We start from the raw sequence: 17,814 nt of genomic DNA, 5'->3' as shown, positions 1-17,814 counted from the left end.
TACCGAATCGGTAATATTTACCGATTCGGTAATATTTACCGATTCGGTAAAATTACCGAAAATGCTATGTGGGTAGCCAATTTTCTATTGGCACATGGCTTACAGAATCCGTATTTTACCATGGAATACAAATCCATGGTAAAATACCGATTCCTGTGTACATGCACATCTGTGCATGTACACATGTGCCATGTGACAGACAGACGTGCCCTTAGGGCAAGTCTGTGTGCCACATTGCACACATGCCCGTTTTGGGGGTGCTAGAGGGTGTCAAAGTGACACCCCCTGCACCCTTTAAGGATTCGGTAACGAATCCAGATGTTGGGACCTACATCCCATTTACCGATTTTGAAATACTGAATCGGTAAAATTCGGTATTTCAAAATCGGTAAATGGGATTTACCTACATCGGGCCCTAGATCAGCAAAGTGCACAGGAAATAGGTGGTGCTAGCTCCTTTTTTTGCACCCCATTGAGCCTTCTATTTGCAGCAGATGCTGCCAAGGCATGTGCGGGTCCTTTTTTAACAAGGTTTGTACTTACACCCATTTCACCCCCTCAGTGTGTCAAGATGCATTAAACCACTTGTTAGGTTTAGCCCCATACAAATGAGGGACCACTTTTGTCCAGGTTTTTCTGTCAAATTACTAAGCACTGACAAAGGCAAACTGGATCCCAGAAGATGTCTTTGGGAAGCGGTGCAAAGCTAGCACACCTACCCAGGCACACTTTGGGAGGAGCCATGAGGAGTCTCAGGGACCCAGTCATTCCCATAAAGAAAGATGAAGTTAAGCAATGTATCCACTTCAACATGCAGTCCGATATGCTGGCAGTACAAAACAGAACAGCATGGAAGTGCCACACATCCTCAACTCTTTGGCCTCTGAGAGTTCAGAACTTCACTGGAGAGGTCAACTTTTTAACAAAATATACAAAGAGACTAAGCAGTTGTAGACCTATTTTGTAATACATCGCATGGTCATTAAGATGCAGTTTATATATGTTATTATTATAGTACTTTTGATTTATTGGCATGATGCTTTATCATGTATTTCCCGTTATTGCTACCTAAAACAGTCCATCATTTTTAGAGTGTTAGTCCTAAAATAAGATAAATGTTTGTTAAAATAATTATTCAGTGTTTTTAAAGCCTGTTTACTATTTGTTCTGATAAAAAAAGATATTGCAGTCTCTATGTCATATATTGTGTTTGAAAAGAAGTTAAATATTTCACAAAATCACACATTAAAGTACAGCTATTTTATAGGTAGAAAACACTAACAGTCACATGCATCAAAGGATTTTGCAATCGCAAACGGTGCGATTCGCAAAAATCGGCCGTTTGCGATCGCAAAATCTGCTTTTGGAATGCATGAAGGGTGAAGGCCCTTGCAATTAAAGAATTCGCAAATATTTGCAAATTCTCAAATTGCGATTGCTTTTAACGAATCGCATTTTGCGATTCCTTAAATGCAATGCATGAAACTTAAAAAACATTGCAAATTCGCAATTAGGGGGAGCAAATTACCATGAGGTTGAACCTCATGGTAATTTGCCAAAACTTTGAAAAATGCACTTTTGTGCATTTTTCAAAGTTTCATGTTGTACGGACACATGCCCTAAGGGCATGTGTGTACACAACATATGTGCATAGATTGATTTCAGGGGTGCAACAGGGTGTGCTTTGGACACCCCTGCACCCTTGAAATCGCAATCTCAATTTGCGATTCGCTAATTGCTAATCGCAAATTGAGAATATCTTCCCATTCATTCCTGTGGGCCACTAGGCCCATAGGAATGAATGGGAAGGTATTCCTTAATTGGGATTCGCAATTTGCGAGTTGCAATTAAGGAATTTTAAGAAATCGCTAATTTTTCAGTGATTTCTTCATGCATAGGCTTTTGCGATTTCTTAATTGCGATTCCTTAAAAATCGCAATTAAGAAATCGCAAAAGCCAACAATGATGCATGTACCTGTAAGTTAATACAAGTCTAGAGAATAGCCAAATGCAATTAATTACTTTTGATTGTAATGCCCATTTCAAGTACAGAAAGTGGCTATGAAAATAGTTCACACCTCCCAGCCAGTCCCTAGAAATACATTTGGTGCACACTCTAAATGGTATCAATCGCTTTTGGTATTCTCTGCAGTGCAGAAAGACATAAATTTATAAAAAATAAAACTATCTTGGATGTGAAATAGAGGCAAGAATTTCTGATATTGTTAACGGGTGCACCACTATATTTATTCTATATATGACCCATCTTTATCCTATACACTTTCTTGCTGCTAGTGCTCAAGAAATCTTAGGCTACATCCTTATTTTCAATCTGTTTTGGCAACTCATGGTTCTACTTGGTGTATTTCAAGGAGTGAATATATTTCTCTTATCTGCTCCGGTTCTGTCTTATTGTTGATTGAGTCGTAGGGCCTGATTCCGAGTTTGCCGGAAAGGGTTAGTGTGCCGCAAACTTGAGGGATAGCCTGTCTGCAATATTACAACTTCATTATATCCATGGATCTAATTATGTGGACGGGATATCCATCATGTTTGTGACTAAGTATCCCAGCCACCAAACTCATAATCAGGCCCTTAATGATGGGTTTAAGCCTCTCCTGTGTCACAATAACTGCTCAATGCCTGATACGTTTTACTTAATTCTTGTTTTGGGTTTGTTTGTCTCTTCTTGTTTGTCATAAATCATTCAAATTACCAATATTTCCTTTTTCTGCATATTTAGGAGAATGCAGCTGAACTTGAAAGGATGGCATTAATGTGTCAAATTGCGCTTACCAAGGGGATACCACGTTCAATATCCTCTAGGATTGTAAATCTATTTACGGTGCCTTCTATTCCAGAGGAGATTGTATTTTGGGCCATCCATCAAATGGCAATTCTATACGGTAATTTGAAATAATGCTATTTAGTTGTGGAACACTGTGATCTGTGGCAATCTACTGGAATTACTTAACAAAAGAAGAAAAGTGAGGAGGGAACATAGGCGCTCGTTCGTCTCCACTAACCTTGAATTAGACTAAGAAAGAGAACAAACTCAAAGCTAAGCTTCAATTATACCAGTCATCAGGGTCACCAGAAAAACTCTCCAGTGCAGGGAACCCATTTCGTTTATGGAAGAACCCTCACCCACCAACCTAGTTGGTGTCATGTTCCATCATAGGGTTCCCACCCAGGGGGCCGAGTATCTCCTAGGTGTGCTTCGATGCCTAATTACAGCGGATATTTTTTTTTGTTGAGTTTCTTTTTGGTGAGGAGTGAATACCGTGAGAGAGAAAAATTAAGGTTAAAACTACCTCCGCGGTACCAAATTATTTATTATGTGGTCTAAGGGGTAGTGTTAAACGCAAGTTCTTTGGACATGAGTGAGAGATTGTGATCTCACACGTCTCTTAAAGGGTGTTCAATAGTCTACATGTTTCAGCCAATTAATTTTGCAATTGATTGGCTTTCTTAAGGATCTATGCTTCAGAGTAAATATAGCCCTGAACCTGCATGAACTATGCATACACGCTAAGGTGTGCATAGGTGTTTAGGATGCATAACTTACCCTGAACCGCTTTGGTTCTATGTCCCAAAGGATGACAAAAGTGCTTTTAGATGGCTTGTGATTTTCCACTGTCCTTGAGAGGCAAAGGTTAATTCACCAGAGGGGCTCACCCCAACTGATCAGAAAGCCTCATCCCCTTGTCAATGTGCACCCCTCATTACTGTAGGAAGGATGATGTAGTCTTTTAAACCTCCCTGGAACACTGCTTCACCGAGATCCCAGAAGAGACGAATGAGTAGGTAAGTATGCAGGCGGCTGACCTTGATGCAGTGAGTAACTAAAGCACAATACCACTCACTTGAGATGTCACATGACAGGTACAGCCTGTGTTAAAACCATTTTTTTCCCTGTTTTTTTTACCCTCACTACCATGTACAAAGTGTGACAATAGGCACCGCCTCCCACCGGGAACTATGTTGTGAAAAAGTTTAGTGCATTAAGTAGTTTGTACTTAAAAACCATTTGCTGACACTTGCATTTTATTCTGACAGTCTGCTATAATATCCTTATGCACCTTCCTTGACTCAAATTCAAATTCAAAAGTACTTTATTCGGTTTTCATTTTCAGAAACCATAAAAGGTAAATAATCCAAGATACAGTACAAACACATAATACATTTTCGTTACCCTACGGCAAGACATTAACAGGAAATTGATTACTTCGTTGTAGAGATGTTGGTGACATAAAAACATTTTCATATTAAAAAGAACCTTAAAAATACAATATCCAATTAAAAATCTAGACTTTTTCTACATTTCATTGCACTTTTTAAAAAAACGGCCACAAAAGGGACACATTTGGGATTCAGCAACTGCAGGTAAAAAAGAGCTGGACGTATATGCCGGAAATTTAACTTTTTTGAAATGGTTTTTAAAAAAAGGGATATGGGCATTTCATAGTATTTACAGAGGAACGTAAAGTGGAGCAGATCCTGTGGAGACTTGTTGTCGCAGCCAAAGGATGCTAACACTTTCCCTTTGTGACTTTCCCTTGGTACTGCTAATAACAGGTGGAAAAGATTTAGTCTAAACCTAGTAAGTAGAAAACGATCATATGCAGATATTGGCAAGGACAGATATGGTTCCATATCTGGGGAGGTTTTAAGCGTCAGGTTTTGTTGAGAATAAAGGAGTGTTTTACGAACGTTATATCCTTTCTAGTTATACCTTCAGGTTTTGTGAATAAGTCCAGACGTCCCAGATCGTTAAAACTAGGGGCATATTACCAACAACTAGCAATAATTATCGGTATGTTGGTTTAGCAGCGATATTTTTATCGCCGAGCTGCGGCGATTTGTATCGCTAAGGAACCTTGCTATTATCAAGGTTTATCTTCTAAGCGATAAAAATCGGCCGAAATGCATGAATATCGCTGAAAAGTCAGCGATATTCATGCATTACCGAGCTAATGCTCTTAGCCATGTTATCCACCTACCATTGGATAACATGGCTAAGAACTGCTCAGGGGCAGGTGTTAGCTTTTTGAGATATTCGCGCTTAGCGCGAATATCTCCAAAAGTTGGTAATAGGAGATAGTGATGTTAGCGACTGTTTCCTGTCGCTAGCATCTTGGCACGCCCACTTTGCATGTCATTAGTGATAAATATCACTGACATGCAAAGCGGGGCCCAAGATGGTCGCTATCTCCTACTAGCTGTCGCTAACTGGTGTTAGCGACAGCTAGGTAATAGGGAGATAATTTAACTCTTTTAAAGCCAAAAAAGCGGAGATAAACCCCCTTGATAATATGCCCCAAGATTTTGAATACTTGATCCAGGGCATTTTGGTCCTGTGATCTAAGTTTAAAATGTCCCTCATAAGGTTATGTGTAAGACCTAGGTGCTTGTTGAGCCAACATTGAGGCCAAAAGGTCAACGGGCGTAAGGCCAGCGTGTCACTTACATAGGGTAAACCAGTTTCTTCGCGGACTGACAGATTCGCTGTCCCTTTTGGGACGCTCAGTAGTTGTTTAAAAAAGTTATTTTCAGTCACCTGTAGGCCTACAAGGCCAGTGTACCCCATGTGTCACTCCCGTAGCTGGCTATCGATAGACTTTTGGCTCAATATATTTTTAACAAAGCTGCCACTGGTCGACTGCCCATTTTGTTGGCAAATCCGAATAAAGCGGCATTTTCCCTTGTAAATTCGCGCCTTTTTTATTTAGGAGTGCTACCCAGTTAAGCTGGTGATCTAAAAGAACACCCAAATAGGAGAAGGTTGAACAGGTGGGCACTCTGGTTCCATTCACAGCAAAAATGTACTTACTTTTGGAACTAGACCCCACCTGCATCATGTAGGATTTGGTGTTGTTCATGGCCAGATCTCGCTTGGTCATGAATCCATTAAAGGCGTCAAGTAGGGTTTGTAAACCCTTAGGGGTGCGTGTGCGGAGGACTGCATCGCCTGCATAGAGCACGACAGGCAGTCCTCTCTGTCCTACATAAGGCTAATCATCCCCCGTGTCCAGCAAAACTCCTTCTAGGTTGTTAATATATAGATTAAAAAGAAAGGGCGCTAAAATGCACCCTTGTTGTACCCCCCGTTCGGTGTTAAAATTCCTGTATACCTTCAGTTCTATTGAGTATCGGATGTTGGCCTTGGTATCTCTGTGAAGGTCCCTTAGGAAATTCACCAGAGATCGCTCCACCCCCATGGCCTCCATGGACTGCCACAACCTTCCTCGGTTGACACAGTCAAAGGCCGAGGAAAGATCCATGAAGGCCATATAGATCGTCCCAGGGCGGGCGATGGTGTATTTACCCAGGATCAGATAAAGGTTGAGGCACTGGGCCATTGTCGAGTGACCTGGGAGGAACCCGTACTGGATATCCAAGATTGTCTTATTCTCCTCAGCCCAGGTACTCAGTCTATTTGACTCACCCTGCCTTATTAATTGACGTGCTGGGGCATTTTGATGTTTTAATTTTAAATGGTAATAAATGGTAATAACAGGCTAATTTATAATCGGATGGCACACGAGGTGTGATTCGGATTTTCTCAAAAATCTGAATTACCATCTGATAGCCCCTATTTACTAGGCCATAGGCCTAGTAGAGCCCTCCTGCATTCAATGCTGCATGCCAGACGATGCAACCACTACTCTCACAGGCACACCTATCAGTAGAGGATAATTAACTACCCGGGACACATGCATGGATGACAGGTCCCTACCATGGGGGACCTTTTAATTGTTTGTAATTATGTTGTGTCTCCTTTTCTCATGCATAAATGATCAAATCTGACGGTGAACCGTAACCGTAAGTTATGTACCTTACACACCTATGCAAACATTAGCATGTATGCTTAGTTCATGTAGGTTCAGGGCTATTTTTACTCTGAACCACAGGCCCTGAAGAAAGACAATTAATTGGAAACGCATTGGCTGAAACATGTAGACCATTTCACACCCTTTAAGAGACGTGCAAGATCACACTCTCTCACCCACATCCAAATAACTTGCTTTGAACCCTACCCCAGGGACCACATAATAAAGAATTTGGTACCCCGGAGATAGTTTTAACCTTAATTTTTCACTCTCATGGTATTTACTCCTCACCAAAAAGAAACACAACAATAAAAACAGCTCAGCTGTAATGAGACGTCAAAGCACACCTAGGAGGCACTTGCCCGCTGGGTGGGAACCGTATGATGAAGCATGCCACCAACTAGTTTGGTGGGTGAGGTTTCTTCGATAAACCAAATGGGTTCCCTGCAAGGCAGACTTTTTCTGATGACCATGATGACTGGGTTGATTGAAACTTAGCTTTGATCTTGTTCTCTTTGTTTGTTGAATCTACTGGAATCTACATTACTTTTAGGTCTGGCTGCAAATAGTGTTATCTTACTATGGCTCATGCCATCACCACACTCAAATACACAGAGAGTGGGCTTTGAAACATGTTCCAACAGATGTTGGCTTGTTCATTTAGGTCCCTTAATACATTGCTTGTGAAAGGTTTTTCACATATTGAATAAACCAATGACAGTATTGTGGATTTATACATTTTATAGTGGGGATTGAAAATGGGTCAATCACTAGCATTGCATATACAATACAAATTGAAAGCAGAAAAAAGCCATACACAGTAATTTTAAGTTCTCTCCTACAAATATTTCAAACAATGGCGGCATTGAGAATAGAGGCCCGTGCATTTTTGTCATTTTAACCTGCATATTTAAAACACTTCATTTTTGAGGAATGTGACAACTGAAATGAAGGAAATAAAACATCACTACTATGCTTTTCTACCAAGTGTCATAATGGGTATACACATAAACTCTAAAATGATTCCTTTTTAGACAGTGCTCATGAAAGAAACAAGCATGCCATCAGGAAGCTTCAAAATATGCAACTCCAGCAAGAGGCCTTAGAAGTGTATGGTTGTAACTTTAGCTAAATACAGGTCCACTGACAGCCACTTTTGAAGGACAAAATGTATTGCTGCTATTTTGGGTATTATGTTAAAATGATGAATATTGTTTTAGATTTGTTGACGTTTGTGGTCATTTCAAATTGCAGATACACATTTCAGCACCACATACCAGCAGAAGATGTTCCTTACAAGTGTTATTTCATTATGTCGCTTGCTAAAATACAGTTAAAAAGTAAAACAGCTCTACACCAACTAGCTACTTAACTATTATTATTAAGCCTTTATTTGTACAAGGAAATGCAGCAACTCTGCTATAATTCTGAACTCCTTAATCACCGTCATAAAAAGGTGCAAGTGAATCCAGGGAAAAAACAATGTGAAACTTTCTTTTCTGCCTACTGATAAAGGTCGATTGCGTAACGTGCGTTGTGAAAAGATGCATTTTGGGAACATTGTTTTGGCTTGGCTTAGGCAACAGAGGCTCCCTTGGCTAGACTCCCTACTTGCTTTCTCCAGAACTGTTAGTATAAACGTTGCTGTACATGCAGAAAAGTGTCGACTACACCAAGATGCAAAAATTGTAGTAAAGTCTTACTTGTGTGAGTCATGTTAAGGAAGAGTTGCAGACATTTTGTCAGAAAAGAAAGGTCCTCATTTCTCTGTATCAAAGTTGGTGAAATCTGGTTCCCATATACCTTGAGGGTTTGAAGTTTTATGGTCTGCTGAGTAGAACATTTAGAAAGCAATACATCAAGTTATTTTACAAAATGTATTATAAAAAAACATAAGCTTTACAGCACACTCTTCATTTCAAGTTTTTATTCATCTTTTTTTTATTATTGATGTTTTTTCTATTTTCTCTTTTAGAACCAGAAATGGAACAATGCCTCAGTCTTATTCTCAGAACATTTTGTCCTGTAATGAAGACTGCTTCTACAGTCAACCAGAAATTTTGGTTTAGCCTTGGTGTGTACTTCAATGGTGTAACGGTGGGGCTCTGTTTGATGCTTTGGGAGTGTGGGGAGAGTACACCTTTATTAAGTTCTCTTTTGTAACATTACCTGAGAACACCCTTCATGCAAAGAGATGCAATTTCTGTTTGATGCAGCGAATACCAGTCCATATTCATCTTTTTTTTAATCTACATTGAACTCTCATTTGTTGCCCAAATCAGAATTCAACTGCAACATTGGTCTGCATAAAGTGTAACTCCCCTACTTTCTAGTACATCTGCATATTGAACTGGCATGCTGAGCTGCTGTGTCAAGTTTGCTATGTCATGACTGGAACACATCTCTTGTCTGAAGAGTACACCTCTGAGAGACACCCTATTAATTTCCGTACCAAAAATCTAAGGGTCTGATTTAAAGTTTTGGGGGACATGTTGCTCCATCACAAACGTGACGTATGTTCCATCAACTGATTTATTATAAGTTCTTTATAACATATTGTATTTGTAATAAGACGGAAGGGGCTTTCCCCTCATGCTTTTGATGGGATACCCATCTGTAGAGGATGTATCCTTATGGCTAGATCAGATGATCTCGAAGCTGGGGAACAGGGTTCAAGTCTCGGCAACGACTCTGAACATCCTGTGATTCTGGGCAAATCACTTAATCTCCCTGTGCCTAACAAAATGAATATGTCCTTGTGTAATGAAACTGGTGCTCATGTACAGCACTCTGATACCTGATATCTTCGGGTCTAGTATGCGCTATATAACACTAAAAAAATACAGGCCTTATGTTGTGAAATCACATCCATGGAAAGAGGAGAATTAAAGCCTGTAGAAATTGTACATAAATTTCAAGAGGTCATTGTTCATTTCCATGGCACAGACATCTAGTTGCAACCTACAGCTCGCACAATTGCAAACTCGGCACCATATTAAGTAAAGGTTTAGACTGGTGCAAATCAGGGAGTACACATATTTTAACCATTTTTCCCACAGGAAAAATAAACAATGCAGGAAGCAAGATCTGCACCCAAAAAACATGTGCAATAATAGGACATAAAAAGGAGAAATGTAATTTCACACTTTTTGCTATGTTTAAAATAGGAAATTGAGTGAATTCGTGTTTTTTCAGATATGTGATATTAAATCAGTCCAGTTTCTTCCTGCCTGAGCAGTAAAATAGTGTATAACCACTATACCACATTTTTACTCTGAATCAGCACTTCTTTGTTAACCACATAAAATGATTCACAAAATTACTAATAAGGAATGTTTTAATGCATCATCTTTTATATTTTTACATGCACTTTTTTTATTTTGCCCAGAGGGCCAATATCTTCATACACTATGAACTTGTGCAAATCTGATTTATCCACTCTTATTTCAAAAACAACAATACTGTGCAAAATGGAATTGCTTTGCAACAAATTTTAAGTAGAAAGCAACCTGGTGACACGAATTCGGCCTTTCATTTCCTTTGAGTTCAAAACAATGAGTTGCATTAATGTGGAATTATTACCATGTATTGTCTAGAATGCTACAAAAGTGCAATAGGATGCAGAAGCGAAATGGAAACCATTACATGACCCATGAGAGTCAGAGAAAAGCTATGTGTATTGAGACTATTACCCGTGAATAATCGTTTAATATCAGCAGACACATTGCACTGTGTTTGCTCAGTATGTCCTATGCACTACCAGGCAAGGTGGGAAATATGTAGATAAATGCAACACTTAAGCCTTTGAGCTTTAACTGTGATTTTCTGTTTTTCTGCAAGTCATTGAGATGTTATCAGGCCAGTTTGCTGCCAGTGTAGACACTCCTGTAGTCACACTTTTCTTTGAAGCCTACTCAACCTGTAAGGCATTTCTTCTAGAAACCATCCCCAATCTCCAGGAGGTAAGTTGGGAAAGTGGGAAAAGAACAGAGCGCAGTGGATGAAGGTTGAGAGCTGTTACGTTTTGTGAGATGACTGATGCATACACATTGACTGCCCCTTCCTCTACCTTTGCATATGTACTTCATTTGATGAAATACAAAAAAAGGAAATTCATTCTCTTGACCCACATTTGTGATCTCCATTATTGTAGATAACTAAAATGTGTAAAAACCTTTATTGTACCACACCAAGTATCAAAAGAATATCAGGTCCGCTATATCAGACAAAATCAAAGCTAAACCATGTTATAATACTAAAGTATTAAGCAACACTTTTAAGTCTAATAAGCATTTTTGAAAAACGAAAGTGCCATAGAGAGATTCTATGGCAATTTAATAAAATCAGTGTTACAGTAGTCTCTTTTTTATGTCTACCACAGCCTGTACATGAAGAGGAGTCAGAGAGGACATTGGGATAAAATTATGGCACAGCTGAAAAGTGGTTGTGAGGGTTAATGGCAGGAGTTGTAATGAGGAGCTTCTGGGAAGAGATGACTTAAGTAGGGGAGTAGAAATTGTTAAAAACAGCTGAGAGACGTGGTGGAGTGGCAGGGGAAATACATACATTTAAAGAATGGATGAGGGGGAGAAAACAAAGAGGGTGGGTGGGGACCCTCATCCAAGTAAAACAAGAGAGGGTTGTGAGGGGTGCAGCATAGGAAGGTATGGTGGCGAACAAAAGGATCAATGCAATTTTAGCAAAGGAATATGAGGCAATTACTCTGATATTACATTCAATAATTATTATAAATATAACAACTTGGTACTATAATTTATTTGAAATATTTGTGGAAACAAATTCTTGGATAACATTTCAAATTTGTCTTGTAGATTATGCTGCCAGTAAAAACAAACCACTGTCTTTGCATGGCAGAATCACCTCCTAGGTAACAGATGTCTAGTGCAGCTGCCTCTCCAGGGAACCCCCACCTTCCACATGTGGCTCATGTTTTCTTAGTAGTTAATGTCTAGTGTGTGGAACTGAAAACCTGCTGTGATTTATCTTAACAGGTCTGGGGACAGGTCATCACCACTCTGGGACATTTGGCCTCCGTCCTGCCAGAGGAGCAACTAGATAAAGAGCTTCCATGGTTGGTCAATGAGGTTAAAAGGCTCCAGCCCCAACTGCCTGCTGATATGGCATTTCGTTTGCTCACGGTGAGTGTGACCTCTATTTGCTGTCCATGCATGTCACTTCAACCAATCCCAAGTGATCCACTCATAATGAACACCGTATCCTATAGTGAGTGATTAGCTGCAATGAAACAATACATTATTGAGAAATGAGGGCTGAATACAGAACTAAAGGGTTCTATTGGTGAGTCAGTTACACCACATTTAGAGTCCGAGATGGTTCAGGCCTCCATCATGTGACTATTAGGTCATCACATTGGTATTCCACACCTGACAGTACAAATGTTGCGGGTATCAATAATTTTGAGATGTAAGAAAAATGCATGATTCCAAGCTTGCTCCTTAGGTACCCGTGAGAAATAGAAATACTATACAATTCAGACTGTAGTACCCCACTATTTGACACATTCAAGCATGGTAGTTTCTTAAGCATTGATCTGGTGTATTGTTTGGGGAGATTAAGGGATTAGGGGGAATATAGTTTTCCAGCATTCAGTCTAAATACTGAACTAAATACATTTTGATTTGTACACAATACGTGAAGGCAGCCTGAGAAGCAAAACTAACATTTTTATTTGTTACATATGAAATTGGGATAAATAAAAAATAATTATGAACCAAACAGTGGTGTTGAAATTTAAATAAACATTAGCATTGCAGTATTTTTCTCCACCTGTTGTTGTGATACTGAGTAAGTAAAATGTGGTTATGGAAGTGAAATCAAGCATACTGACGCTCCATATTGGTGCGTTGATCACAGCAAATCTTTAGACACTAGAGCCCTGTGATAGATCCTGAGCAGTTGGGAGGCTAACTGAAGCCTCAGTGTGCTCTTGAAAGTATGCTGTTTTAATTGTGCATACAGCAAGATCATTACAGCAGCATTTAACCCTTGTTGTTGTTGTTGATTTTATGAATAGCTTGGACCTGCGACCAATTTTATTAAATCACATGTTATGAACCTGACACTAAAGTACATAAAAAGTGCCACTTTTTGCCCCAGGGCCATATTTAAGTAAGGCGGACAACTTTCCGTATTTAAGTATCGTATTAGCTGGCAACCATTAGTTAAAAAGAACATATGTTCCTTTATGAGAGCATGTGCAGGTGTTAATGAATTCTCCTCCTGTTTGTGCCACAAACCTCTGAAAATTATTCTGGATATATACAAAGGCAAATGCATACCAATTGCAACCTTTGGCAGTGAAATATGGGGTAATCGAATATAAAACAACTAATGATAGCAGAGAATAACAATCTCAGAGGACTTTTGGCATTGGGACAATATATCTCCACTGAAATTATACATGAGGAATTAAGTATCAGTTGCATTATGGATTATATTAGGTCACAGCTCTAACAGCTCTGGTGTAGCGTTTGGTTAAAAGAAGTTCTACGCCTGAACAGATTAATCATACTTGATTGCATGAAATTAGGCAATATATGCAATATACCATGGCTAGCTTACATCAGAGATAATTTTATAAACTTAGAAAGACCAGGGTTATTTTCTAATCCATCCAATATTACCAAACAAGACAGGACCTGGTTAAAGGAAGCTTTTAATGTAAGAATGGCTACTGAGCGAGAAGAATGTAATCTCTTTATTGTTTAGTTAATTAAAACCATACCAATATTTTCTACATGTATCAACTTTGATTAAAAACATACATTGAAATTATTTCATCAAGCCAATATGTCACAATATAATATCACACAGTCATAAAACAAAGATCCTCAATTATCAGTGTTGGCAGAAACTCTCAAAATTGGTATCTAAATGATGTAAGACTATTGATTTGTTTGGCACTGACATGGAAAACCATCAAATAATGGGTGACAAAAGTATTAGTTTCATTTATGATAGGAGTAATTTATAAATTAAATGTTGTAGGTCTATTATATTAGTCATTAGGACCGGTTGCTGTAGGCATTATTTCTTCAGTGGATGAACCCTCACATGGTGGCTTAGACTTCAGAGCCTGATCATGTATATGAAGAAACTTAACCAGTTTTCAGTTCATCTGAGGGTCAGATGGATCAAGCCCTGTAATAACAGCAGCCCTGCAGGATCATATTCCTCTAATCCAGAAGGCTTCCTTTAGTAAAGTGACACATTTTGGATGAAGTTTCTGACAGGTACATATCAGGTGTGTAAGATCTTCCTGATGACTACCACACAAGCAACACATTTTTAAGCCAATGTTTTTCCACCTGGGAGCGCCTGATAGTGAGGGATAATTTCCAAACCGTAGTGCCATCAGCCTTTTTTTGTGGACTGAAAAAGTGAGGTCTAAATAGGCCGCTGGTTTGAGGACGTTATAGTTGTTGAGTACTGTCCAGGAATGAGATCTTTGACTAAAAGTACTTTTGTTCAATCATAAAGAATGGAGTTTTGCGGCTTTGTTTGGTGCTAACTTAATTGTTAAAAAGGAAAGATTTTTATTCCAAAGGCCCAAAGTACAAGAGGATTTAAGTGCGTTGTGCAAAAAAACAGTGTATGGTGATTTATTCCCTTTCTCGAGTTCTTGCCACAATGCCTCATTAAGGCTAGCGTTCTCCACATATTGTTTTATCCAATACCAAACTTTTATTGATGAGTAAAGTCGGCCCCGTGTTTCATTAATTAGGCCAAATTGTAAGGGCATTTGAGCTGGCGAAGCGGTTTAAGGGAGTTGGAAGACCTTTTTAAAAATAATAGTTATTAAGTTATTCAGAAAAGTTGAATCTTTTCGTAATGGGCAGCACTGGCATACATTAAAGTTGGGAGTGTTTTGGCTGCCATTACTGAAATCAGTGGTCTGAATGATTGGCCCTCCAGTTTTTTTGCAAGTGAATTATAAGCAAAAGTTAGTGCACTTTCCTGTTGAGCCATATAATTCTGCTGTTCGCAATGAGTCAGTTTATTGCCAATGTAATATCCTAGATATTTGTAGCTAGACATATTTTCTAAGGATTTTTCTTTCAGACAGATGTTATACAGGCGGGCTACCCGATGACTAATAAGCATGGTTTTTGTTTTTGTTGTGTTGGGTTCTAACTTGTTTGCTGTTAGAAATTGTGGAAGTTCGGGGGGCGGAGCTTGCGGCGAAGAAAATGGCCACATAAACCCCGAGCTCCACTCGGTGATATCAATAATCCTGCACTAATCCTACATTAGCTGTAAATATAGCGTGCAAATTCTGACCTCCTGCCCGGAGGAGAGCTGTGCTGTGCCGAGTGGGAATCCCGACTCTGCGCCGACCCTGGATCCCTGCGAACAAGAAGTAGGCGGGACGAGCTGCGGTGGGCCGAGAAGCAGCAGCCTCGAGTGCTGAGGCGATCCGCACGCTGTAGCAGTGCGTGCGGCCGAGGAGTGACGTCCACCCGGGAGTGTTGCGGACCCTAACAAACTGCCTGAAACGGGTGCTGAGGGACAACGGCTGAGACTGCCTTGTGACGGCGCCTCGCTGCCGCGAAGCCGGAGGACTTAATTTGAGCTTTTTCGCCCCCCCCTCCCACCGCGAGATAGACCGCGTTTGGCGGCTGTGGCGATTCAAGAACAAAGGAGGCCTGGCAAAAGGGGGAGCGTAGCACGGCGCTTGCTGCTGTCTGGTTTGGGCGCCACATTGAGGGGTTTGACTGCGGGGCCCCGAGTCAACTAAGGCGGTCGGCGCTGGCAGTGTGCACCCTCAAAAGTGCCCAGGGGTAGTAACCCATAACTTGGAGATTGCTGGGCACCTGCTAAGACAGGACGGCGGACGCCAGCGGGTGAGCCCAAATTGACAGCCTTACTGTGCTTTGGGACTGAACTTCTGGAGCTTATACATAATAAATTGGGCATAATTTGGCTGGAGGTGAAAGTCGGGCACTAAGGACGGATCTAGCGGGTGCGTGCTCTGGAATGCGCATGGGGTGCCTGACCCGAGCCTTCCACTCCTCGATAGCCGAAACAACGGAGGTGTGGGGCCCTGCTGGATAGTTGCCAAGCACTAGGGCAGTAGTTGCGACCTAATCCCGCTGATAGCCCGATACTAGGCTGTAACGAACCCGGATCGTTATCCGGAAGACGGAGCCGCCCGACAGAGTTGGGGCCAACATCAAGGCGAGGGCACGACAGCACCAGATAAACACCGCCCTAGCCCAGAGTGCTGCACGGCTATTGTGCGTTCATCAAAGGTACACATTTTGCATCGCAGGGAGGGCTACCCCTGCAGGTGCCATACATGATGGGTCGAGGAGACAAGTCTCAGACTAAACTTTCCTTTGATCAACGGCGGTCTAAGTCACAGGACGCAGTTCACACGAAAAATGGCGCTTCACAGGAGGGCAAAGGCGCCGACGGAGATGCTGACATAAAATCTATGCTGCTAGCGCTGGACAAGGGCCTTCAAAATAGCATAGCGGCATTGGGGTCTAAAATTGACGCCCTTACATACCGAATGGACCGGATGGCTGAAAGAATAGACAAGCATGCAGAAAGACTTGATATGTCGGAGCGGAGGCTAACTGAAGTGGAGGAAGCGCACATGGAGCTGAACACCGGGCATCAAAAAATTGAATCATTGATGAAGCCCTGCAGGACAAGACCGAGGACTTGGAGGCGTGGTCTCGACGCTGTAACCTACGGATCACGGGTCTTCCGGAAACAACACAGACGGGAAACATGGAGAGATTTGTGGACTAGCTCCTCATCACTCTGCTTGGAGAGGAAACTTTTTCTCCGCTGTTTGTGATCGAGCGCGCCCATCGATCCTTGGGACCGCGACCGAAGCCGGGTGCCCCCCCACGCCCAATTATTGCTAAAGTGCTGAATTACAGGGACAGGGACGCGGCTCTACGACAAGCCAGAGACAAGAAAACGCTCCAATATGAGGGATCGGAGATCTCGTTGTACCCGGATTACACCGCCAGAGTACAGGAAGCTCCCAAACATTTTGCTCCGTATAAGAAACAGTTGCGAGACTTAGGCTTGGACTACGCGATGTTGTACCCGGCGAAGCTAAGGGTCAATAGTAATAGCACTCTCACCTGTTTACGGACCCACGCGCCCTGCAGCAGGCTCTAAAAGGTTGGTCGAGGGAAAATCGCAAGGCCGCTGACGTACCTAGCAGCAAGGCTGGAGGGAGCAGTCAACTGGACGAGCAGGAGTGATTCGCCGCCTACAACTGTTCCTGTTTTACGGTGAGGTACAGGGGTAGTGCCTCATGGAGGAGCAATTCCAGACTGCCGGGGATTGAGGGGAGGGGGGATTTCGCCTGAAGGACTGCGCAGATTTCAAAGCTGCTGTGGAGAGACTAACGTTACAAGTGAATTTACAGCAGCAGTCACAAGAGATTAAGGGTCCGGGAAGTGCTCAATGCGCACAGGTTACGCACTGTTGATATGGGGTCTGAAATGCAATATTATGCTGTAGTTTTGCTATGATTACTCACAAGGATGGGGGTTGTTGCACTATGCTTGCAGATTTTTCTTTGCACTCACCTACTCTGAGCGTGAGTGACCAGTTCCCCCCTAGAACTGCTTATGTGTGATTAACACCATTGCGGGCGGTGGGTTTCATGTCTCCGGCGTAGTGCGACTTAGCACTGTTTGCTGACAACATGGCAACCTCGGCCCCAGCGCTTAATGCTCTTATTTGACTCTCAGGAGTTGGAACCAGTTGGGGAGGGAAAGAGAGGGAGGGGGGATGGGATAGGGTTCGGCAAGATCAGGTTTTGGGAGGTCTGCTGTGGGAGGGGGGAGGTTACTGCTGGTTATTGTTATTTTGAGGGGGAATTTATTGTTTGCGCACACTGCCTGCCCTGGGCTTAAGCATCTCTCTGCCACCTATGTTACACGTGCTCCTGACAGATAGCAAATTCATT

General features: G+C 41.5%; 1 protein-coding gene across 1 annotated transcript in view; it reads left to right on the top strand.

Moving 5' to 3' along the window:
* Positions 1–10,681: 10,681 nt before the first annotated feature.
* Positions 10,682–17,814, top strand: part of LOC147668324 (maestro heat-like repeat-containing protein family member 1) — a 93,210-nt gene continuing 86,077 nt past the window's right edge. Inside the window, exons 1-2 of the mRNA XM_086948601.1 lie at positions 10,682–10,795; positions 11,846–11,992. Of these exons, the coding sequence (XP_086804727.1) occupies positions 10,682–10,795; positions 11,846–11,992 (261 nt within the window). The remainder of the gene's footprint in view (positions 10,796–11,845; positions 11,993–17,814) is intronic.

The sequence above is a fragment of the Lissotriton vulgaris genome, unplaced genomic scaffold, assembly GCF_964263255.1.
Source record: "Lissotriton vulgaris unplaced genomic scaffold, aLisVul1.2 SCAFFOLD_555, whole genome shotgun sequence".
Taxonomy (NCBI): Eukaryota; Metazoa; Chordata; class Amphibia; order Caudata; family Salamandridae; genus Lissotriton; species Lissotriton vulgaris.
The sequence above is the reverse complement of the archived record's forward strand: the minus strand, read 5'-3'. Positions and strand labels throughout refer to the sequence as shown.